The following is a 25,180-nucleotide window of genomic DNA, read 5'->3' on the forward strand; positions in this document are numbered from 1 at the left end:
GTATGTTTTTATTGGTAAGTATTAAATCCATATATTTAGAGTGTCTGGATGGTAAATGGTTTGCTTTCAAGAAGTCAGACCCAATACAGCATCTTCATCTTAGTGACAACACTTAAAAATACAGGCGTCAAGAGCAGGGGAGTGTATATCACACACATAGACAAATATCCACCTATAAGCAGCGGCTTCTCAACTTTCTCTCACGGTATTTGTTCGCTATCGGTCTCGTGGTCATATTTATCCTTAGATGGAGTTTACCACCCTCTTGGTGCTCCACTGCCATGGGACACGACTCTGAGGAGAGTCCCTAACCGGGAGCGGCCGCGGTCCTACGGGCCTGGCACCCTCTGTGGGAAGTGGCCCCGTTCAAGGGAGATTTGGACTCGCGGGACCACGCCTTGGGAGAATGGGACCTCCCGTAAACGACATCTACCTGAGCTCGCTATTGAGGGAATCCTTCTTAGATTCTTTTCCTCCGCCTAGTAATACGTATGCTTAAATTCAGCTGGTAAACACACCGGATGTGGCTGATATCGATACTAACTAATTCATAAAATTCCGAAGTTTTTGTTGTTTTCGTAACATAAAACGTTGGTAAGGTGAAAGGTTGTTGTCGATACAAGAATACGATTTAAGGCCTTTACTTTGTTTTCTCTTCTATCAAGAATGAGCTAGATATCCTCATTTCAAGGCGCTCGCATGCAACCACGTAGGTCAAGCTAAACGTATAATTTACGTGAGTTTCAGAGTACATGATTAGAATGAAGGCATATTAATTTCTATTACTATTTTCACTGCTGCTATGTGGATGTTCTTGTGATTAGTGTAGTTTGTAAGGTTGGCAGCAACGTCTGTCGACATTTCAGATCGCTACAGATAATTATCTGTCTGATAACCGTTGACTTCACTTCGAGTGCTGTCATCAAATATGGGTGACGGTGAGAGGCAGCCTTTACTCCAAAATGACAATAGTACTGTATACACCCGACTTGCGGGCGGTTTTATCCCAGGTATGTTTGACTACATTGTGTATGTGAAACATTGGTCGTGAGATATTTTTGACATGCACAAATAATAATATTAATAGTTTGTGATCACATGACTCTGTCTTTTGTTTGTCGTATGAAGTAATGCTGACACCAGTGTTGTTTAGTTAGATGTTCTGTAATGTAAAATGCTCATTTTATGAAGCAGGGCAGCAAGCGACAGTATCTCCAATTGGCCCTGATGAATTGCCACCACCATACACTGCAGCAACCCAGGGTGGTGTGCCCATGGTAACATGCAGAGTTTGTCAGGCCATGATTGATATATCTGGTAAACGTGACCAGCATGTCGTTAAATGTGGGCAGTGCAATGAAGCCACTGTAAGTGTAGTGCACATTTATTTGGATCCTTTGTTTTGAAAGGTATGTTATATTCTGTCTATCTAATGTATTGTTTTGTAATTATCAGCCCATACGCAATGCTCCTCCAGGGAAAAAGTATGTGCGGTGCCCATGCAATTGTTTGCTGATTTGTAAGAGCTCGTCGCAGAGAATTGCTTGTCCACGGCCCAATTGCAAGCGGATAATAAATCTTGCCCCAAGTCCTGTTACTCCACCTGTGCCGACACTACCTGGAATGTGTCGTGTGGCCTGTGCACATTGCCATGACACATTTTTGGTAAGAGAAGTGAAGTAACAACTTTATACAAACAAGATTTGGATTAAAAATGTGTCATAATTCTAACTTCTGTTTGCATTTGCAGTTTAACACATTGAATAATGCACTAGCCAGATGTCCACACTGCAGGAAGGTGTAAGTATTTGATTTATTTGTTTGTTGTTGGTTTTTTAATGAGTTCTCAGTTCAAATCATGCATTTATGTTGATTTCAGTTCTTCTGTTGGACCTGATTTTGCACGTAGCAGAGGAATAATGTTCATCATTATTGGTGTTATCTTCCTGGCTGTTGGAATTGGAGTAACGGTATGTTTGCTGAAAAGTTTTATCGCTGGGAATGTGCTTATATTGTTTTAAGAAGACATATTGGGTATTGAATTCTTATTTTGATGTGAAGACAGATTTAGTTATCTGTTTTTGTGTGCATGTGTTGGTACAATGGTGATATTCTAATTGTATTTATGAGTTGCATAGTCCAAATCTCTGCATGATTTTTAGTTATTCTGGTAGGTTCATGGTTTTACTCTGTCTTTCCAGTCAAATGCTTTGTTAATATCTTGAAATAAGCCAAGGCCATCTTCAGATACATTCCTTCATATCATACATGATCAGCTACCCATTTTGTTCGCATGTATTTAAAAGGGAAACATTCACTATATCTGTACCACTACTTTAGTATCTTATTATTGCAGACCATTTTCACTGTCTTTTAAAATACCAACAGTAACTCTGACTATGTAGCATCAAACAAGTTCAGTACATCTGGTGTTATCCATCATAATCTGGGAATTAATCTTGGTCACTGCTTATTTCTTTCAGAGGATCCAGTTTACATACAGTTATTATTTAGAGACATTTACTACCCATAAATGATAATACTGTGTAGGATTTTATATTCTGATGGCAGCAGTTATGAAGATGATTGTCTTCTGCATTGTACCTACCAGATTACATGCCACTAAATCTAGAAAATAGCCATCTTCATTATCACACTTTGTGACACATGAAATTTATAAGTGGGAAATTAAACTGTTTTTTGGACCCATGTGCAGAAAGTTGTTTGGTCCCTGCTTTTTCCAGCTTAATTTCTGCATTGTGCTATACAGTTGTCTTATGTAATACGGCATTAAAATGATAATGTTACATATTCCAGAATTTGAAATGGTAGTTTATTTGAAGATCTAATATTTGCTTGTTAGAATAATGTAATTCTCACCCCTGTTGTTTTGTATGGATACTTCCACTCTCTTAAATAGGAATAGCAAGGTTTGAGTAAACACATTGATAATTTTTGTATATTTATACAATATTAGACTAATTTCAAATGCAGGTGATAAATAATCCAAGGATGAAGTCATAACTGCTATATTGTAATATACATTTGATGATAATGTTACCATTAATTCTATATAAGCACAGTATTTTATCTTTCCCTTTCTGTTATCAGCTGATTGTTGTCTGTATCTTCAGGAAGTTATAATCTGGTACCATTCACTGAAGAGTTTTGTAACTGAGCCTGGATTAATTTCTTTTGTTAATTTTTCATGTTTGCAAGCTGTACTTGCAAATACATGTTATGACAGTCTTGTATTCCTAATTATTCTGTTTCTCCATAATTGTTCTTTTTTCCTGATTCTTTAATAGTTGTGTTTCCATTATTCCTTATTGTTATTAATATTCTCACTATTGTCAGAACTGTCATTCCCAATTACATATTATACACAAGTATTTTTATTTTCCTGTATTTTGGATTTTACAGGAAAAAAGTGTAACGTTTTTCTGAACCATAACCCATCAGGTAAATTTATTTTACCAGTAACAGGAAGTAATTTTATAACTGTGACACATTTTCAGGTTGGCACATACCAATTTGCCCGCAGAAATGGTGGTATCTATGTAGCGTATGTTGGTAAGTAATGTTTCATGCATTAAATGTATTTTGAACTATTTTGCATTTTAACCAAGTGAATTTTGGAAATGTGAAGTGAGACAATTTCTATATGTCTGTAGCATGAATGTGATTTGAACAAACAAACCTAAGCGTTGGTCTGTAATGTGTGCTGAAAACATCTTTATAACCAATGTAAAGAAGCACCAAATGGCAGTTGTAGCAATAGACTGAACAGTTGGGGATGGGATGAAAGAATATGTAAAATTATGTTTGACAGCAACATATTAAAATATATGTTTAATATAAAATACATGTGTGTGTCCTTTGGAATTAAATTTTACCTGAATATTGATTCCCTCAGATTCTAATGTTGAGCCAGTGTAGCCTGATTAATAGTGACTGACTGTAGGATGGAGAATTCGGTTTTGTTCCTGTCAGGGCAAACAATTTATTTCTTTGACACCATGCCTGACTTGGGGCCTGCCCAACCGCCTCTTGAGTGGATACCAGGGGCTATCAGTTAGAGCAAGAAGCTGACCACTCATCTTGATATAGTTCCAAGGTTAAAGTAACAGGAAAATGTCATTTTTAACCCATTTTTGGCTGTAAATGATCCCAGCAGGTTCTTTTATTTAAATGAAGAAATAAATATTATAGGAGATATAATAAATATGTTCTTTCTTCTATTTGTAGGTGCATTCTTGTTGGCACTATTGGCTTTTGCTCGAAGTGTCTATTATTGTACAATGAAGGTGAGCCTAATCGAGGGCCCAATGTAAGCAGAACAGTACAGAGCAAGGTGGGCACATTCCGAAAAATGATGTGGTAGAATGGTGCAAACACGGCACATGGTTGGCTTGGTTCTGCAGAACCAAAGCCAGATTGCACTGATCCAGTCTTTAGTTTCTTCTGTGTTACAAAACTACAAATTAATGGATGGATCCAGAAGAGTAAATGTCAGCATCTTTTTGAAATGAAGTGGGTATTTACACAAGTTCACGAGGTAATTAAACCTAATGTATCTCTGAAATCTTGGTTGTTTCTTTCGTGTATTTCAAACATTTTCTGAACAGTCATGTTTTCATTAGTAAAAATTGATACTAAATGTTTATTTACCAACTATTTCCACTTTAGTGCTAAATATTCTGCTCATTTGTAATAGGATGCTTTTATTCAAAACAACCCATTTCACAACTAATAATACTGACACAGAAATAAGTTTCCATGAATTTGGTATGTTTAATATATTGTTAAAGTAATATACACACGGCATATATTTTAGGAATTATTCATACATTAATGGTGCCACAGATGTCTGCTGTCTGGTAAACACAAACTTTGATATTTACAAATGTTCAATTCTTGTATACCATGCGGTGACACCAACTGATGGTCATAGTCTTCTAAGCAAACAGTGACTTGCATATTGCTGTAGACTGTATCACAAACTGATACCATTCATCATACATAAATGAACTATTATCTAGAATTGTTTTCAGTAAACAGATGCCTTGAAATCAGGTTTTACCATTTGCGGAACTGTTGCTCATTAGTAAGAAGCTTGGTGATTGCTAAGCTGATATAACTTAACTAGACAGCAGTTCAGCTTGTTCACTCAGATTTGATTATATAAGAAACAAAATTATTATTAACTTGCATACCTGAAGGATTGCATGAGACTGAGTCAGAACTGTCTAACTGGCTTGATATAGAGTTAACATGGGCCTGAAGTTAGTTGTAATTTAATTGAATTTGTTATCAGTTCATAGTGTAGGTATATGTTGTAATCTATCAAATTCTGAATGAGCATGATATAATTCAGGTTTGGCAGAGAACTTGGCAGCCCTATTCTGAATTTAGTTTTTTAAATGTAAAACTGATAACATAATATGGTTGTGTAATAATTATGCCCTGTTCATTTCATATACCTTCAGCAATACTTTATTTATTAATGCCATTATAATTATCCAATCAAAATTATAGTATACAACGTTATGTTTCACATCTGTGTTAGTTTTGCTGTAAATTAGTATTATTTTAGCAAGAAATAAAACAGTTATATTACTAGTCCCATACTGCATCAATTTTTTTACTGAAATAAGTAAGATGACCATTGGCAGAAGGATGAAATCACTTATCACATTCAGAATTTCTTTGTGTACATTTATTTATTCCCTGGCTTCAGTGCAAATTGGAATATATAATCCTTTCACAATGGACCAATGACATTAGTGGCTGAATGTGATTTAAAAAAGGTCATGGACCATAGGATTAATATTGTCATTCATGACCTTGAACAGAAGCATGTTAAGAGCAATTGCCTACATAAGAAAAGTTCAGACACTTGAACAGAAAAGTAATTAAGTGGTTGGGACCTGAAAAATTTTGCTTTTCTTGTAATGGTGGTTGTTTTGTAAACCCCCCCCCCCCCCCCCCCCCCCTGCTCTTCTATTAACGTGTTCTGCACAACCAACTTTATGCTTTTTGCTGACACTACAGGGTTTTGTGTTTCATGTAAAATTTCAACAAGGTAGATGAAAGGAAAAAATCTTACCTAGTTGAGAGCAGAAAGGTGTACCAGACACAAAATGTGAGAACCAAATATTTGTGTACATGTTTAGGATACTAAATGAGTCTGATGTAGTTTTGTCCATGATTATTAACTGTTAGTCTTCTGCCACACAGGCCCCCTTTCTTATCCTCTGTCTGTTTCACATGTACCTGCAGTCTGGTAGCAGAACCTGAAGCTCAACACTGCTAAAACGAATTGTAACATTGGACACAATCCTGACTAGGTTCCATCCATCTACACTATGTACCTTCCATCCTCTTCTTGGTCTTCCAGGTTGTAATATTACATGAGGTCTCCCACCAGAATTCTTCTCATTGTTACTTATACATTGCAGTGGAAATTCTACTCCCTGATTTGGGTGAAACACTTTTTTTTAAAACTGTGTGTTTACATTAGGACATTATAAGTTGTTGAGCAATCTGAAGCAAAAGTGTCACAAGAATGTCATGTTATAAGGTTGTTTCCTTAGACAGTGGCATATTGAGTAACTAGTATATAATTTAGAATACTATTTTAATCAAATGGCATCATTTTTGTTGCATATTAATCTATTGAAAATGCTTTGCAGTTGTGTGGTCTTTACTTCGACTTTCTTTTTGAAGTAGTGTAGGAAACAGTATTTCTAGTGGTTGATGTAGTTCAGCCTTATATAATCACTCCTTAGTTGTGATACATGTTTTAAAATTTTATCATGCTCCTGACAAGTAATTTTTTAAAGATGTAGTTAATTTAAGCTAAGATTTTATGAACTTCTATTTTTTGCAGTCTGTGAATGGTCCTCAGCAGCTTCTGAATTAAAACTGTTATTTATCCTATAGAAATGTGTGTGTGCTTTTGCATCCTCTTTGATTAAAAATTACATTAATATTACTTAAATTCTTTCCAGCTCAGAATTTTAATAAATTAATTAATGTTATTTGTGGTTTCCTTTTTCTGTTATATTCTGACATAAAAAACAATCAATAAAATCTTCTCGGGCAATCAGTCTCAAATCCTTTATGAAACAAAAACACTTTGTCATCTTTTGCCTCTTGAAACTTTATTCAGAACTTGTCAGAATTTTATACTGGGTTCCTTTAATGAAACTTAACAATAACATATGAATATTTGTTATATTATCCAAATAAGACATTCACTGTACTTGAAGGCCTAAATTAACTTTTCTGATTACCCTGTAAAACATTAACTAAGTAGAAATGTTCGTGATGTTGGTGTTTAAAATTAACTTTTTTAGACAGGATGTTCTGGGTTTTTAAAAGCTTATTAAATTATAAAAATTTTACCTCCACACAAATTTGTAGAACCCAGTATTGAAACTTCATGTTCAAACATGTTTCAGAAATCTCCATTATCACCATATAGTGTTGAAGGATTACGTCAGATATACAATTACTATTGCTTGATATCCATTCTTTGTCCATTGTCTACAATTCCGATCATAACACAACGTTTTGGGTATTGTATTTTTTTCTATCATCAGGTGGAAAGGTTGGTAGTACCTACCCAGTTCGGTTTGCTAGAAGGTGCTAGGTGTAGTGACGGAAGTTAGTTCTTTCTAATGGACCCAACTGAGTACATACTGCCCAACTTTTCAACAGAGGATGGAAACTTCCAGTTTCCAAAATATTGTGTTCTTTTCAGAATAGTAGGGGATTGAGAAATTTACAGGAAACCAGTGATGGTAATTGTAATTATCATTGAACCATATAGAAACTGATCATAACCACTTTTGTTTGAATAATGTGCTGTTCTCTATGCACATATTGTAGTAGAACTCGTACTTGTTGTAAATTGTGAAAGTATGCTGTACAGTTGAAAGTTCCAGGATTATTTTCACTTGAAGCACGATTCTTGGGATTTCCAATTACTGAAATAGTATCTCAAATTTACTGACCATTTTCTTCACAGTATGTTGTGGTCGTAACCTCCATCTGCATCATTTTGTTTGGACATTATGGAACATTAGGCACATACCAAAACTTTTAAGAGAAAAATATTGATGGGAGGGAGGGAAGGTAAATGTGATATCATGTGGTATGTTTTAAAAGTACTTTATAAGCATTTTTCTTGCAGACAGATGTATTTTAAATTGTGGATGGGTATGAAAATAAATTAAAATTATATGTGCTTTATGTAAATCTAGGTGACATTCTCTTGTGCATCTTTCCATCCTTTCGCTACTCTTCTGGATCTTTGTTATATTATGACAGTTTTTTCAGACACATTAAGTGCATTCATAAGATATCTATTTTAATTATATGAAAATTATATATATTTCACCTTTTATGCATCATATTTAACAGATGAGTGATAGAAATGCAGTCCATACCACTCTTGTAATAAATACACAGAAATGCACTTCCGTGGTGTAAAATGCTATGAATTGTGTGTTAATTTCAACACATTAGATAGAAGTGGATGATAATAGAAGCCAGTCAAGAAGTCGCAGGTGTTGTAAAGATTACATGTTGTGATTTACATATATTTGTTTCATAAGACAATGTAATGTAATTCCCTTTTATCTATGCTGAAGGAAATATGTTTTTCTGCATTATACAACAGAAAACATGAGGTGTAACTACAGTTCAGGTATTTAATATTTATAGATATACCAAAAGAATATGTACACGGCATATACTAAGGACTGTACTATATAATTATTGTAATTAAATTTACCTGAAAGCTTTTCTGAATATCATGCAGTGCAAGAAATATTATATTGTGTAGAGTATTTCATTGCAGTATAACTTTCGGACTTTGCGGAAAGTTTAAAAAGCCAATGAAATGATGATCTTACCAGCATTTATCATCATTGGCATGCCAGTAAATGAATTGCTTTTTATAGTGAACAAATGTATTATTTAGTAAAGTTGTGATATTTAGAAGGATATGCATTGCTTTTTGTCTTACAATTTTTAGATAAATAATTTCTAAAAATGCAAATTTAGTATAAAGTTTTCTGTATGTAAGAATTTTGTTGTGCATTATTATTATTATTATTATTGTTGTTAGTGCCACTGTATGTATAATAATTTTAACTGATTTCCAAAGGCTCAGATGGCGACTAGCTGTAATTATAATTTTAAGAAACATGAAACAAAGGCTGATCATTGTGTTAGGGAGTATTTTGTATCAATTACAGTTTGTGACCTTAAGTTTCTGTGTTGAAAGTTGAGTTGTGTTTTTACTTACAAATTAATTAGAAATGTAATTACCTGAAAATTGTAATTCCCAAGAATTACATGTTGGTATGGTATTTGCAGTTTTATTCAGAACTCAGTTATTGTGTTAAAGAAACTGTTTAGGAATATTTATTATGTCAACATGGTACTTTCTGTTTTACTCTTACACCATATATAGCTGATGAAATTAAAATGATATTGAATTTCAAGCTCTTTTTTTCTTTGTTACAGATGTGATTTTTCTTGAGACAGCTGCTTGTTATATGAATTCCTCTTGTAGTTTATTGCAGATCTGAGACTTTCATGACCATTGATGCCTTTTCCTGTTCCTTGGTGCTTTAAGTGTTTTTCCACGCTTCTGTTGCAGTTGCACTTTTTTTGATATACTGCAAGCAAACTTTGCTTTGTACGTTGTATAATGTGGTTGCAGATGAATGAAAATGCCAAAATAGTAAGCAGAACTGGAGCAGTACAGAAATGCATTAAACTTTGTGCAACGTAAGAGCTGCATCGTAATTCAGAATGACATAACGATGAGGCAGACTATAGTGGAAACATATATGTTTGAAAGCTTTATCTGATTGCAAGAGTAAATGCATAATATTCACAGCTGAGACAGTTAAAGTAGTGAAAGAATTATACACGTTTGAGAAAAATACTGCAGTGTGTTGGATGTGGTACATACACCAATATTTTAATGTGCTCAGTGCAGAGAAATGACTGATGCAGCTTCATGGGATTCGAAAGACAAGTAATGATGATGGAGGCAGTATGACCTCTGAAATGTTGGTAAACATCGACCAGACTACACAGCACAACAACCCAGAAGACAGAAATCTTCAAGTAAAAGAGAGTTCCATCTGCAATTTGGTTTTGTCAAATCAGTCGACAGTAGAACAAGACGTTATGCCTAAACGGTGGACAGAGTTGAGCAACAAATAATATTAAACTGTTTACTGCAATTTTATCTGAATGTACAACTGAACCAGTAGTGACTACTTACGTCCCTGTGCCACAGACAAAATGGCATGTTTCACTTTCATATTGCCAAATGCATTGTTGTTGTGTGATAGATCATGTTTCTGTATGCAGAAGAAATAAAATAGGTGCTTTGTTTATTGGCAACCACTGAAATAAATTCTAGTGTTTGATACAACATTGTTCAAAATAAATGCCAAAGTATTTGTACTCTACATTATATTTGGGAGGTACCCAATTTGAATTTCAGATTGTGATTGGAACTGACTACCTTAACAGATTTTCTCTATTGTTCCAGGAAAATGCTGGCACCTTATTTTAAAATAGGCCATGATCATTGCCTTCCAAATTTCCACCTACTTAATGTGTATCTCCTTCGGTGCTACATAACATCTAAAGTTGATATAGCATCGGTAAGTAGTGTGTGATTCGTTAAAGGGTAAAATGCTATAACCTTATCAGGTTATCATAACAAATTTCTGCTATATGTGGTATTTCTTTGTATACTTTTTATGGTGTTCATGAATGCTTATAGGAGTGGTCATGCCCATTGTATGGGATTTCAGGTATCCATAGCAGTGAAAATGTGAAATATTTCCTGATGTCTTGCTGTACTGATTTGGTGGGCTGTTGTGAACATGCTTCAACATGTAGATTTCAATGTCCTTCAGGTTGTGGTGCTGTGTGGACTGGTAGGTAGATATTAATGTTTCAGAGAAACATACCGTCTCCATCTTCACCATAACATTGTTACTTAACTACAAGTCCACGTGGTGTTGCAACTGAAAACAGAATCAACATTTTCACCACCGTGAGAATCTCAAATCTCATGATGTGTAAATTGATTGAAAGTGCTCTTTTATTCACTTTGTTTTGGTAGATGCAGCTGTTTCTAGCTGACTACTTATACTCAAATTTAAAATTGGTGCATCCTCTGCACACATAATTGCCTTTTCTCTTTTTATTCTTGGATTATCATTAATATATATATATATATATAAAAATGAAAAGTAGAGGACCAAGTACAGATTGTTGAGGGACTGTTTGACAGTCTGTTAAAAGAGGTCTTCAAGAATTCATCCTCATTTGGCCTTGCTGCTCCTATTTGTACATTAAGATGTAATAATATTATGTGGAATGGAATGAATACATATTGTCACTTATTAGGAAAATACAATAAATTATATGTTCAAATTAAAAAAATATTTCATGACTATATGTATGAGATATGTACACACATAACTGTAATTGTTTTCCTAAGAATTATAAAAATAATTTCCTTGAGTATGACATTTTCTTTTTTATGTCAATTTAAATTTTAATAACAGAGTACAAAATTCAGTGATTCAGTATGGCAGCACGTTTTAAACACATGTTCAGTCTTATAAAAAAATGTATAAAATAGGACTGTATACATCTTTGACATTGGCACACTCGTAAAAATTATCTTCCTTTTATGTTTTTTAGAGCTCTGTGTTAAGGTTTTGGCTGATGAATTTCCGTCTTTTTGGGCCTTGCATTTGATGAGCCATAAATCGCAAGATCGCTAAACATTACTAAGACAATGAATTATGTATTCCGCTTGTTTTTTATCACAACAATAAAATATCGAAACATAAAATACAACGTTCCGCAAAAACGCATAATTTCAACGTACGTGCCCATTTAATTAAAAAGAATCATGCTTTGCATTAGAATTGTTATATTTTTTGGCTGTTGTCAAGTACTTTAATAATTGAATTGAATTTAGAGAGGCAATCAGCTCGTTCTAGTTCTGTACAGCCCGTCAATGTTGCTGGAATATTTTGCTTGTTGTAACTTCGACAATGCAAATACGCACGAACCTGCGCAAGAGATTCGTGGTTCAAGGATTTGTATTTGTTGGGGGAGTGGCAAACACGATCGCGTTACGTATGTATTATAGGTGCCGTGCGCGCTCACACCTCCAGTATCTCAGTCGGGCGATTATAGCTCTTGTCGGAAGGTTCGGTTAGTGGCAAAATTATCAGGTTGTAACCGCGCTAGCTGTTCCAGTCGTCGTTTGATGTAGAACTTTAAAATGGGAAGTATTTTTGTTTACTAAAGAAGACATACGAATCGTAGCCGACTCTGCGTTACATCTTTATTTTGTATTTTGACTTTGCATTATAATAAACAGTGGTAGCTCAGTTCTGAAAGTGTTTGATTGGTGTAACTGTGAAGAGGAAGTAACATATTAAGGTAATATTATGAATATTTAAATAACTTTTACGAATTAGATGATCTATTGAAGACTGATTATGGCTTATTAAATTTCACTTTGATTGTGTGGTGCCTGAAACTCCTAACTCTTCATTCTATCTTTGCATCGACGTCCCTTTCTGACGGTCGATGCGATCGATGGTTGCGCGCAGAACAGTCGCAGTACTCGGTTGCCATGTTCCACTCTTGAAAAGTAATGGGTGACGAAATTGTTTAAAATGGGATAGACTCAGACAGAGATCAGCACTTTCAAGGTACTGTATGTGTCTGTGGTTTAAAAAAATGTTTCAACATCCTACGTAAATTACAAATCTGAATGGAACCTTAGATAACAATATAATTCTGGAATAACCTTTTACCGAACGACAATTAGTTTTGTCTGATTTCGGTTTCCGTTGGAAATATGACCGAATTCGAGAAAAAATGCTACATCAGTACGATTAACTTTAATCATCTTCAAAGCCTGAAAGTTATTCGCGTACGGATTCCAAACTTCGCTGCTCCTGAAGTGAAATTTTAAACGTTAGGGGCAGAACAGAAAACTAATGTTTCTAGTGAATTTGTCTCTGTATAGCATTGTTTCTTTGGCTTGAATAAAATAGCATTTATGATGTGTTCTTTGCTGAAATTGAACAGATGTAAGGGGAGGTCATGTTCGTCCTCAAAATTCTGAACGAATTTCGATTAAACTTGATACTGATAGCCTACACCAAACTTTGTCGGGTTAATTTAATTTTGGTCTTTGTCGGTCTAACATAATCCCCTACTTCTTATGAAGTTCTAATTATATTTTATTAGCTATCTCGAAAGATGTACGTGATATTTTATTGAGAATGGTTGATTTAAAACATTTTTCGGTGTGGTTGACATTTATCGAAATAAGGAAAAATAATTTCGGACTGTGCAATATCTCAAATATGATTATTGATTACACTTGGAACAATAGATTCATATTTACAGTTATTATATTTATATATAATAAGTACACGTTAAGACAAATTATGTATAATACATAAGAAAGAACGCATTTAAAAATTCTTGTATTACTTCATGGGAGGACGCCATTGTACTTTTGTTATTGCGTTTACCAGTTCCTGTCTTGTTGTGTAACAGTCTTCATAATTGAGTCCTTTTAACACTCTTTGCCCCAATCGTACCTAAATTAAACCAGAGGTAGTAATTTATTTTGCTATCAGTTCAAGTTAATAGAACTGCAATGCGTTTTAAATGTACAGACGAAGAATATGTGTTTGGTTATTTGTGACAATGGTAAAGTGGGCTGTGAATTAAATATTGTTTAATGATGAACAGGAATTCTTATTGTTTTTGTTACCTTGTTTGTTATTTTATTATGGAAAGCTGGACTACTATGGGTGTTTATGGAGTTGCTATATTTTTAGAATGTACAGTACAGTTTTTTGACGTAAATACGTCTATAAGGAAGGGTCAAAAGTGTAACGAAAAAGGGAAACGAAAATCTGTAAGATCCGATAACAATGGTTACCTAGGAAAAGTCATCTGTTTACTCGGCATTGTTGTTACCTAGGAAACGTCATCTGTTTACTCGGCATTGTTGTTACCTAGGAAACGTTACATTACATTACATTAAAATACATTACATTACCTTACCTTACATTACATTACATTACAATACATTACTTTACATTACATTCATCTACCACAGACCCATCATAGGCGTAACTAATTCAAGTTAAATAAGCAAAGTCTTAATCAAACTTTACTCAATTGTAAAGCATATATAAAGGAAATATTTAGAATAAAGCCGATATATAAACTTCCTTTCCGTATAGACGTATTTGCGTCAAATTCTCCGGAACCGTGGTTCCACTGACAATTTTTTCGTCATTGAATGTTCAGTTTCGTATAAGTAGACTTTATTAAAAGAAGAATATGTATTTTGGTTTAATATTTGGAAGAGAATGGAGAATTACGGTAACTAGCTTTAATATTCTGCAAGTGTAACGAAATTATAACTCATATGAGATTTGAAATGTTCATGTCAGCGACGGCTACAGCCCATTGATTATAAACCTAAGCCTGTTACTATGCAGAAACCCACTCCCTTGTGCAGAGACTATTCTTAATTGAAGTCGATTTGAACAGTTCGTCTTCAAATTAGTACTTGTTGGTTACATCATTATAACGTATCGGTGCGTCATCTGTAATGTGTGCGGTAGGTCAGATACTAATTGCAGGAGTTACTGTCGTGTGGTGTGTAAAAAAGTATCTAGTCATTTTTGCATTTATCACTTGTCCTTGTCAGGAACTAAGAAGCCCATAGGAAGTTTAATGAAATTTATGATGTCCATACTAAATGCGAATTGTTCTCTTCTCATAGACAGGGTTTGAAAATCGCATTGTTTATTGCTATCTGAAGGCTAATCACTAATCGACTATTGGACACTACAACGTATGATAACTTACAGAAATCTCACGTGTCTATCTTTCACATTAAACTACTTCAACTATGCAGCTATATGTAAATGTGTTTGAGTTTTACAATTGGAGCCCTTAAACATATTACAATTGAAAATTTGGCCTTCAGTGACAGAAACTGTCTAATATAAACAGAGCAAAAATTTTCAGTTTAATCTTCGTACTTCCATTCTCAACTAATAAGTTCTTTGTGTTGCAGAAATTTGCAGGTGTACGTACGTTCTGTTTATATGTTTGTAGTGATATTTCCTCTCTGCTTCTGATCTGTTATTCGGCTAGCTACCTTCTTCATTGAGTTAAAGTGTACAAATAGTTGTTAGCTTTGGTCTAAATGCATGGATAATTTGGTTTACGTAGCATTTTTAAAACCCTCTTCTTCCCGTATTTACAGTTTTGTATACGAGGTCAACCGCCACGGTGGTCTAGCGGTTAGAACGCTGGCCTTGTAATCCTGGGGTCTCGGGTTCGATTCCCGGCGGTGCCCGAATTTATAACTTGTGTTGGGCAAGGCCGTGGTCTAGGCAACACGGAGTTTTCCTCTGGGGGCTTCCCCGGTTTCTCTGTGGCATCCCAACAATTACTCTATTCACACACAGAAGAAGGCAATGGCAAACCACTTATGGATCATCTGCCAAGAACGTATATGAACAGGTCCCAGTCCGAGAAAAGGATGGAAGGATCCTGTTCATATGGACCTGTCGGCCGACAGAACACTAAATAAATAATAAATACGAGGTCAGTAAATGGTTTGGAAGAAGTGTAGAAGGCAAAATCATTTCATAATCTGAGAATAAAACTTTCTTTGAATGTTGTGCAAAAAGCTTAATTAATTGGCCTACATGTGGTACTGAAGCGGAAATTAAAACTGCTAGCTAAAATAATCAGTTATGGAAGTTTTCATGCCCGTCTGTAAAACATGAGATGTTGAAATAACTACTCTGCTTCTTGAACTGTAAACACGATCAAAAATTCAGGTAAATTAAGGTGTGGTCTGGTTAATTGCGTGTTAAAAATAGCGATGTCACTAACAGCGCTTAACTTCTGAAGAGATAAGTTTAAGAGTAAACACTGCAGACATGGCACTTGGAATTTCGATTATAACTATGGTTTTGAAGTTTTGTTCTGTTTCGAGCGTCTCGTTGCTGTTCTTGATTTTGAACGAGGAAAATAATTACGTTACAAATGATTAGATCTCATAGTGCATATGTGTAAAGTGAGTGTTTCCGGCCCGTCGTTGTGAGTTATTTGCACAAAGTGAACGCATAAAAGGAGGTTGTGTCTGTCCGTCTGAACACTCCAGAACTATTTAACGGATTTCGATTGAACTTTTTGGAGCCTGCCTAAAAGTTATCGGACCAATGTACTTTTCGTTCGAGTCCTTCAAATATAAACTACGACTGTAATGCAGAACATTAAAGAAGATCCACAGCCCACAGTTTCTTCTTTACGCATATGGTGACGTAATCGTCTAAGTGACTCACTGAAATACCCAATATGACGTCAGACTTACAAGGGAATGGTCCGGTTGGTCATGCCGAAACCTTACTTAAACTTTTGCTCGTCCACAGAGCCCATCTAGTAATGATTGTACACAAAATTTCAGCTGCTGATACGCTGTGCAAGGGTGCGAAAAAATTGCTCAAAATTCGAATGTACATTTAAAATTTGAGCCATCGCGCGCGCGTCTGACTGCAGCGTGCCGAGCAGTGGCACGGTCATTTTTAAATAAGGGCAAATGAAATTGTAAAATTTTCTTCATGCCTCTTTTCATTACTTTTAAATTTATTTCCTTCTTATAGAGAAAATATTTAATATTAATTTATGCTTTTTACAGTTCGGATGGAATGTAACCAAATTACATCTTTGAGTAATTCTCTTTGTATTAAAGAATATGTAAATATGGACGGACAACAATTGTCAGCTTGCGTGCATTGTTATGTTACCTAGGAAACGTCATCTGTTTACTCGACATTGTTGTTTACATTACTGCCGTCAACAATCCGCTTTCGTCAGTGTGGAAAGAGCTGAGCTGTGAATCGCTTGTATGAGAAGTGTGTTGTAGACGAGATACTTACTAAGAAATTCTTGACACTTGCTTTCACTGTCTCAATTTTATTTTGCCGGTGGAAGAAAGAGTGCGGTAAGGGCATCCTATTTATTATTATGGTTATTATTATTATTTATATGAGCCGGCGTAGCTCAGTCGGTATAGTGACTAGCTACGGACTGGGCGAACGGGGTTCGATCCCTGACGGGGGCAGAGGATTTTTCCTCTAGCCTCTGCGTCCAGACCGGCTCTGGGGCCCACCCAGCCTCCTATCCAATGGGTACCGGGGTCCTTTCCCGGGGGTAACTCCGGCCGGGGCGTGATGCTGACCACTCACCCCCATCTAGTGCCGAGGTCAAGGAAGAGAGGAGCTATACTCCGCTCACCCCAAACGCCTACATGGCGAATAGTCGGACAGCTTTACTTTTTGACGTAAATACGTCTATAAGGAAGGGTCATTCGGCAAAAAAGCGGAACAAAAAGTGTAACCTGGTTACCTAGGAAACGTCATCTGTTTACTCGGCATTGTTGTTTACATTACTGCCGTCAACAATCCGCTTTCGTCAGTGTGGAAAGAGCTGAGCTGTGAATCGCTTGTATGAGAAGTGTGTTGTAGACGAGATACTTTTGTGCTTTTAAAAGTCTTTCGCAATAACCAAAGTACTTATCTTCTGTGAATTACTAAGAAATTCTTGACACTGTCCTTCACTGTCTCCATTTTATTTTGCCGGTGGAAGAAAGAGTGCGGTAAGGGCATCCTATTTATTATTATGGTTAAGGTAATGGGGAGAGGTAGTACCTTTCACCATCATAGTCTGACTATGCTGGACACTGGCCCTCACCCAGTGAAGCGCAATACAGATCCAAGAGCCTCTCCTTGCTCAAGACCGTCCGTGCGTGGTGAAGAGCCACATCCGACTAGAGGTCACCCTGTTATATAACAGAACACGGCGGATCTAGAGGAGTAAACCTCGATAATAATAATTACTATTAATATTATTATTATTATTTATAATATATACAGGTTTTCATTTACATTTGTGAACTCTTGGAAGAGATTTAGGCCTGTCTTCTTTCTAACACAAATTCAGTTTTTGACGTAAATACGTCTATACAGAAGGGTCATTCGGCAAAAAAGTGAAAGGAAAACGTGTAAGATCCATTATCAACAGTGTGTAAATATGGACCGACAACAATGGTCAGCTTGCGTGCACTTTTATGTTACCTAGGAAACGTCATCTGTTTACTCGGCATTGTTACATTACTGCCGTCAACAATCCGCTTTCGTTATTGCGGAAAGAGCTGAGCTGTGAATCGGTTGTAGAGGAAGTGCGTCGTAGATTAGATAATTTTGACATTACATTTCCTTACATTACATTACATTCAGCTACCTTCCTTTCATTGTATTTATTGCTTAAATATAATTTAAATACAGAGACGTATTTACGTCAGATTCTCCGGAACCGTGGTTCCGCTGTCAGTTGTTTTCAGAACATGTTACCGCAGACCATTGATTAGTAATTAATTATTGTTTGCAGATTAAAGCGGCGACTTGCTAGATATTAAGCCACAGTCGTAGTTTTGGTCCAGTGTTGTACTGAAGGTCTACTCTACGGCCTGCATCATAATTCGAGAATAATGGGAATTTTCAGTTGGTTCAGATAAAATAAACTCCAAACACTGTTGAGGAATGGCATATTTGCTCATGCAAATGACGGCTGGGATGTAGTCATCAGCTCAATATATGTCATGGTCACAATATTTAGCGCTCTATTTTGCTTTACATTAACTGTGGTCTACTTCGTCGAAGACACACGGCTTCAAAACTTCAAGTATTTAGTTTGAGAAGCCGTATCGCCGTACCTTCTTCCAGTGTCAGCAATTTGAAGTTACAGAGGAACCTAACATAAAGCAACGATAGTTTGTAAAGGGACATATGTTCTTCGTATAGAACATGACAATTTTAACCCAGTTCGACATTCCTGACTAATAGCTATGAATATCACAAATTTTGAAATTTCTCCTTCTCATTTTTCTTTTTGGTATTTTTGCTTTAGGTTATGGCCAATGAGCTCAAAGGTCTTGGTTTAAAATTATTTTTTTTAGGTCAACACCAGATATAAATATAAGACACACAGACTCATAAACTATATAAATGGTGACTGGAACAAAACTAGTCAGCACAATTTCTGTCGATTTCAAACACATCTATAGAGTTCACGCTGGAAAATTAATTTTGCCATTCCGACTTAATCCCAATCGGACATGAGTCGATTACTCGTTATTGAACTGTGCTTGTGATAGAAGGCAGGCTTAAAACTTCAACTGTTGTTTAACTAATGTAGATTTATGACTCGTGGCTTTATCTCCGTCACTGTTTGTACTATATCAGAGATGATGATTGATTACATTGCGTTTAGCTAATAGGTTAAAGCAGGGTTTAAAAAGCTCAGAAATATTAAATCGAATGCAAAACATCCATTGCAGAGGAATGCTTTAAAGCTCAATGGTTCCTATATGTATGCACCACATGCTTTAACAATCACTAAACATGCATTTAGCCCAATGAGGTGTTTTTCAGAATCAGCTATTATTTCCGCGAACAACAATAGATACAGTAATCGAGACGCGTTGTGTTTTTGTGAGGCAAGAACTGAATTGTTAAATATTATATGTAGGTGATCTTAAAAGGATTATATCGCAGTATTTAAATCTATCGCGAATGTCTTACAGTTAATTACGTTATTATGGGCAAAAGATGAAGAAAATGAACCATGCCTGCTGTTAAATGTAAAGACGAGGCTTTCATCAACACGTACGTGTGCCTTACATATGCCTCAATGCCTCAATTGGTATTCACGGTGAATAGCCGTTTGTTTAGTAACGTATACCTGAGTGTTCAGTGCATAATAGGACCAGGCCACGGAGGTCATCAACAATGATATCAAATGTATCAGTCAGCTTATAATGAATTATTAGAACAGATATCGAACATATTACGTTTTATATTGTAGGGTGTTGCCAATAATATTTATAAAAACAGAGCTAATTTAAGTCTAAAGTAATTCTACACATCAGACAAATCAAATCCAAGTCGTGTTCCGTTATTTTTTTAAATTTTCAGGAAAGATTAATGTTTGTTGTCTACTATAAGCGGTACTCTATGTATGATAAAGTTAAATGTTTTCTTATTGCTTTCTTGATAAGTTCCCATTCCTCACACAGTTGTCTGGCTTAAACTATTGCTTCAGTCGCCAATCTTTCACATACCAATGACACTCGAAATGTGCAATAATTTACCCACCTTTCCTTGAAAATACAGATCAAAGCATTGCAGCTGACAGTCTGGGATCTCGGATTAGTATTTCGAGTAAGTTTAGGAATATCTGACAATTATAACAGACATTAAATTTTATTAGCGGTACGTCGTTTCAAGTATTTAATCTGAGATACTAGTCACAGATTCTAGTCGGATTTCTCTGAACGTCGTATATTTGGGCAAGAAACAACTCCTGCCTGCGTCAAGATATTTCTTTCATCGCCGAATGCTCATCCAGATGCTAGTTTATTTGTGGGAGTTGGGGGAGGGAGTCGCCAATGGTTACAGCATAGAAGTTAATCTTAGCACCAGAAACAGGACGAAAAAGTGAGGCGGATATCGCGCTACCCTAGCTCGTCTTAAGTTACTCTTCTACGACTTAAAACACTACAGTCTCATCTTTCTACACTTTACCACACTTCGTCTTAATTCAAAGAAGGGAAAGCGATTTATGTGGTATGCATTTATTAGTTTTCGTTGGGGTGTTAAATTTTTTACATTGAACTCCTCTCTTGCTAGTTTATGAATGCAATTTAATCACTTGACGTTATTTTTATAGGTAGAGTGGATGTAGAAAGCTAAATCTCTCTAAGACACGACTATATTAAACTGAAACCTGTCGTTATCGGAAAATGAGTCTTTTCCCGAGAATGTGGAGTGGAATTTTAACCGAATATCTCCCGAACAATATCAAAAATTACAAGCTCAGCTCCTCTCATGCCATGTTAGATACTTATTCATTAATGTAACTCTATAATTTCATACTATTTTAGTGAGTATAGTAGACGAATACATTCATATGTGTCTAAAATGGAACTGGATTAAAGTAAAACCTATTTTTATCGGAAAATTCCTCTTCTCGCAGAATAGAGACCGACATTTGAACACAGTATGAGCCGAAGACAAAGATTTACTAACCGTTGGACAGGAATGTTCTACCAGGGTAGCATAGCAAAAGAAGTTTCTGTGGAACAGAAGTTAATTAAGAGTTTGTAGAATAACACACATGAAAGCGTCTGAAAGAACAGCTTGAAAAACTAGGCGTTTAGCCATCTTCCAAGTTATATTTAATGGTTTTTGATTAGTTTAAATTGTTAAATAGACTCTTTGAACGTGGTCGACGCCCCATTGCGAGACTTTTACTCACACAGGACTGCACATTAAAACTCGAATATACATATGCATTTTTTTTCAGTTGGGGAGAATCATATGATACACATAAATACAAAATAAGGGTTATGTTCCTTTAATGCAGGTGGTACATACAGCTACCACTTGGCTTTAAAAGGTTAACTTTTGTGATTTCAGTATGTCAGATATTGGCGACAGTTCGAATATGGCAGCTACCAGTTTCAAAGCCCAATTCAAGGCTTTCTCAAAATTTGGAGACACCAAGTCAGATGGACGATATATCACCCTTACTCAGAGTGATAAGTGGATGAAGCAAGCTAAGGTTGTCGATGGCAAGAAAATAACCACCACTGATACCGGCATCTACTTCAAGAAATTCAAGTATGTTTCACTGTTTCTTCATAGGAATACTATGTTCTTCATTTTACCCTGTGTGACGTATACTTGATGTACGCGACATATCCATAGTTGCTATATTCCCGTCTTCGCATGATTATGTAATTATATGTCACGCTGGCACATCTTTTGTCTTTTCTTATTTTGATATTAATGGCGACGGTTGGGATCGAACACGGGACTCTTTTAATAACAGTAGGTAAATACGCTACACTGTTCGTATTCAAGAATTTTAAAAAACTCATGTGATGTCAAAGCCACATGACGAGATTTAAACCATTTATCAAGCCCCGCGCTATCCTTGGCTTTTAAAATTTAATGTAAATTTTCTTTTTGAAAATTAAATATTTCAGACTAGACTATTAGTAATCATTGTTGTTACCATTACTTTGTACATTTAAGAGTTTACATAAGCTTAAGTTCCGGACGTCGATTAATTAGTCTTGGTGTATTTAACGATGCATTATCAAATCCACAGGTTATGTAAAGTCGAAAGGTAGCGTGATTGTAAATTATGAATTGAAAGTACGTGGAAGGCAGCGGTCGTGCCCTATTTTAAGGAATTATAGAATAATTTATCAAGAGTATCTGAGGAAAACAATGAGAATCCTTCTCTGTAATAGCCGCATGTCAAACCGAAATTCGAACATGGGACCTCCCGAATACGAATTGTGAGTGAAACGCGCCGTGTCGCGACGTTGGTTTCTGGATCACAGAATCAATGTTTCGTAACCCTTTCGCTTGCTATCCCCCCCTTTCTTGTTTAGAGAATCAAAATTCGTAGTGACCTCTGTGTTCCTCATTGGTCTTGCTAAACCTTTGTTGTCTTATTTTAGCTGCTGCAATTTTCTGTCATTTTGCCTTTTCTTACTACAGTCCATGACGTAAATTTGTCAGGTAATTTACCAATTCGTATACCGGTATTATAAATGACTTTATCAATTTCGTTGGCGTAGGCGTAGGCCTACATTTTGTCTGACATCGTATTCTGCCCTGTTGTAGAGAAACAAAAATACGTTTGAGTGACTTGTTCATTGTTTCAGACAACAAAAGTTGGGTGCTGACGACTACGACAAGTTTCTCGAGGACATGGCCAAGAACAAGAAAATCGACCTGGAGGAAATTAAATCCAAAATGGCTTCTTGCGGATGTCCAGGGCTTACAGGTGTCCCGGTAGGAACACATTTTTATGACAGTGTTTAAGATTTTTTTCTGGATGAGGAAATTTTATTAAAATAGATCAATGAAAATAGAACTCTTTTTGTGGTGAGGAAAGACGTCTTGAAAGTAAAAATTTTACAGAGCTTCAAAATGACGTCCATTCCTTTAACGACCTTCAGATTAATGAGTTGTTTTTTATCCTTACCAGTCGAAGGCAAAGGAAGGTGTGTAACACAAGTTACATCACGCTTTCTGTAATTCATGTACAGTACGTTATGTCGGATTGTTTCAGTATTAGGAGTGTGCTTAAATGTAAAGAGTGCAGTAACTTTAAAAAAAATGTGAATAGCAGTATTTTATGCAGGTCACAGTTTGCACGCGAACACGTGCAAGGCAGGTATTATAAATCAAACGGCATGTTCCCTATAACGTTTACATTGTTTCGGTAATGTCCAATAACCAGATTTATTTTGTTTGCACGAGAGATTTCCGTATTTCTTCTTTCTCTAATTTCTTAAGAATTGACTAATTCCAAACTGTGTTACGTGAACTTCATTACACTTTCTACCAAGTGCGATATCCTTGTCTTTTTTGTGACCATAACGTAACATTTTTGAGAGAATATAAATCCTGGGCGTCTTATAGAGATGTTTAAGAAGAGAATTATATAAAACATAAAATTCTAATTTTTTACACACAGTATCAGGCTGCTTACTTTAATATAAAAATATCTTTCTTTATCATGCACGAAACTATTACCAGTTACTTTACGGCCCTTTTCAGAGCGGAGGGAAGTCTTCAGCTGTGGATCGCCTTACAGATACCACCCGATATACCGGCGCCCATAAACAACGTTTCGATGAGAGCGGCAAGGGCAAAGGGTTATCTGGTCGCAAAGACGTCCCTGACAGTTCAGGATACGTGCAGGGTTACCAAAATAAGGATTCCTACAGCAAGAATCATTAGCGATTGTGGGATGTTGGTGCCGTTTCCTTCGTGTTTTGATCTTTAAGACTGTCTCCTTTCAATGCGACTTTATAAACCTTGCACAAACTTCAATGTTGTGTTTTGTATTATATTATTGTGTAGGCCTATTTATATTTCAATTGTGACGGTTGATGCGTTTGTTTTTTTCAAAATAATCTTGATAAGCTCGATATTTTTGCATTAAATATACGCATAATTTAGAGGGGCGTGTACAAATGATTTAGACTAAGCTGAATTATGTGATCCTTGATTGTGGTGGCTCCCAGGTTACATTTCGGCCCGTTCCACATATTCTCCCTGGAGGTCGATGCACCGTTGCCATCTCTCCGGCAATTTCCGTTTTGCCTCACGAAATTATTGTTTGGGGGTGTCTCGTACCCACTCCCTGACAGCATCATGTAAGGGGCTGGGGTTCACCGTGCTCCCACACCCGCCCTATTCCCCCGACCTGCCCTCTTCCGTAAGATGAAGAATCCCCTGCGTGGTCACCGATTCCCGATAGTGACGCCTTACATGATGCTGTCAGGGAGTGGGTACGAGACACCCCCAAACAATAATTTCGTGAGGCAATACGGAAATTGCCAGAGAGATGGCAATGTGGAACGGGCCGAAGTATAACCTGGGGCCACCGCCACCAAGAATCACATAATTCAGGTTAGTCTAAATCATTTGTATATGCCCCTTTTCATTCATAGTTGAAAAAGGCAGGTGGCGGAGAAGAATCAAAATACGTACACCACAGATACAGCAGTGGAAGAAATAGGATATTATCAAACGCAATAAAAGAAATAAGCGAAAATAATAATAATAATAATTTGTGTTCCTTGAAGATTGCCTTTAACTTTTAACGTGGAAAACAAAATCCACTTAAAAATATTACGGTACAAATGTCACTTTTAACTTCCTTATTGTCAACTTCACCAAGCTGTTCTTTCCAGATTACGTAACTGCCGTTTCATTTTTACAGTACTTGTAAGTGTAAACAGTAACGCTGATTATTGCATAATATCTGTAACTTTGTGTAAAATAATTGTAAAATCATATTGAAGCATTATTATAGCTATTTGTGTACACTTTGCTATTTTGTGAGAGGTATGAAGTAAAAAAAATGAAATGTATAAAAAAGGAACAAATAAATATCGCAGCAAACACAA

The 25,180-nt window shown here is 36.0% G+C and overlaps 2 protein-coding genes across 6 annotated transcripts; both read left to right on the forward strand.

Moving 5' to 3' along the window:
- Nucleotides 1-394: 394 nt before the first annotated feature.
- LOC110834071 (type 1 phosphatidylinositol 4,5-bisphosphate 4-phosphatase) lies at nt 395-21,844 on the forward strand. Of its 5 annotated transcripts, XR_002544466.2 has the most exons (10): nt 395-1,010; nt 1,192-1,367; nt 1,456-1,665; nt 1,751-1,800; nt 1,880-1,970; nt 3,519-3,573; nt 4,249-4,558; nt 10,586-10,700; nt 10,854-12,507; nt 21,660-21,844. XR_002544466.2 is itself a non-coding variant. In XM_022072860.2 (7 exons), the coding sequence occupies exons 1-7, from the start codon at nt 929-931 to the stop codon at nt 4,332-4,334; spliced, it is 750 nt and encodes a 249-aa protein (XP_021928552.1). In that variant the 5' UTR covers nt 395-928; the 3' UTR covers nt 4,335-9,518. The 5 variants fall into 5 exon arrangements, 1 of the variants encoding a protein (XP_021928552.1); XR_015535477.1 differs by having other exon boundaries at nt 10,586-12,507; nt 21,640-21,844; XR_002544464.2 differs by having other exon boundaries at nt 10,586-12,507.
- LOC110834072 (tubulin polymerization-promoting protein ringmaker) lies at nt 21,661-25,180 on the forward strand. The gene is made up of 3 exons (XM_022072862.2): nt 21,661-21,863; nt 22,922-23,051; nt 23,823-25,180. The coding sequence occupies exons 1-3, from the start codon at nt 21,661-21,663 to the stop codon at nt 24,003-24,005; spliced, it is 516 nt and encodes a 171-aa protein (XP_021928554.1). The 3' UTR covers nt 24,006-25,180.

The sequence above is a fragment of the Zootermopsis nevadensis genome, unplaced genomic scaffold (assembly GCF_977971745.1).
Source record: "Zootermopsis nevadensis isolate Lab colony 2312 unplaced genomic scaffold, Znev_1.0 Znev_ptg000017l, whole genome shotgun sequence".
Lineage (NCBI taxonomy): Eukaryota > Metazoa > Arthropoda > Insecta > Blattodea > Termopsidae > Zootermopsis > Zootermopsis nevadensis.

What these genes read in the sequence shown, in the direction of transcription:
- LOC110834072 (XM_022072862.2), top strand. Translation starts at nt 21,661, where the DNA reads ATGTCAGATATTGGCGACAGTTCGAATATGGCAGCTACCAGTTTCAAA. An exon ending in ATCTACTTCAAGAAATTCAA is followed by an intron (nt 21,864 to 22,921) that starts GTATGTTTCACT and finishes TCATTGTTTCAG; the next exon opens with ACAACAAAAGTTGGGTGCTG. An exon ending in CAGGGCTTACAGGTGTCCCG is followed by an intron (nt 23,052 to 23,822) that starts GTAGGAACACAT and finishes GGCCCTTTTCAG; the next exon opens with AGCGGAGGGAAGTCTTCAGC.
- LOC110834071 (XM_022072860.2), top strand. Translation starts at nt 929, where the DNA reads ATGGGTGACGGTGAGAGGCAGCCTTTACTCCAAAATGACAATAGTACT. An exon ending in ATTGCCATGACACATTTTTG is followed by an intron (nt 1,666 to 1,750) that starts GTAAGAGAAGTG and finishes TTGCATTTGCAG; the next exon opens with TTTAACACATTGAATAATGC. An exon ending in TGTCCACACTGCAGGAAGGT is followed by an intron (nt 1,801 to 1,879) that starts GTAAGTATTTGA and finishes TGTTGATTTCAG; the next exon opens with TTCTTCTGTTGGACCTGATT.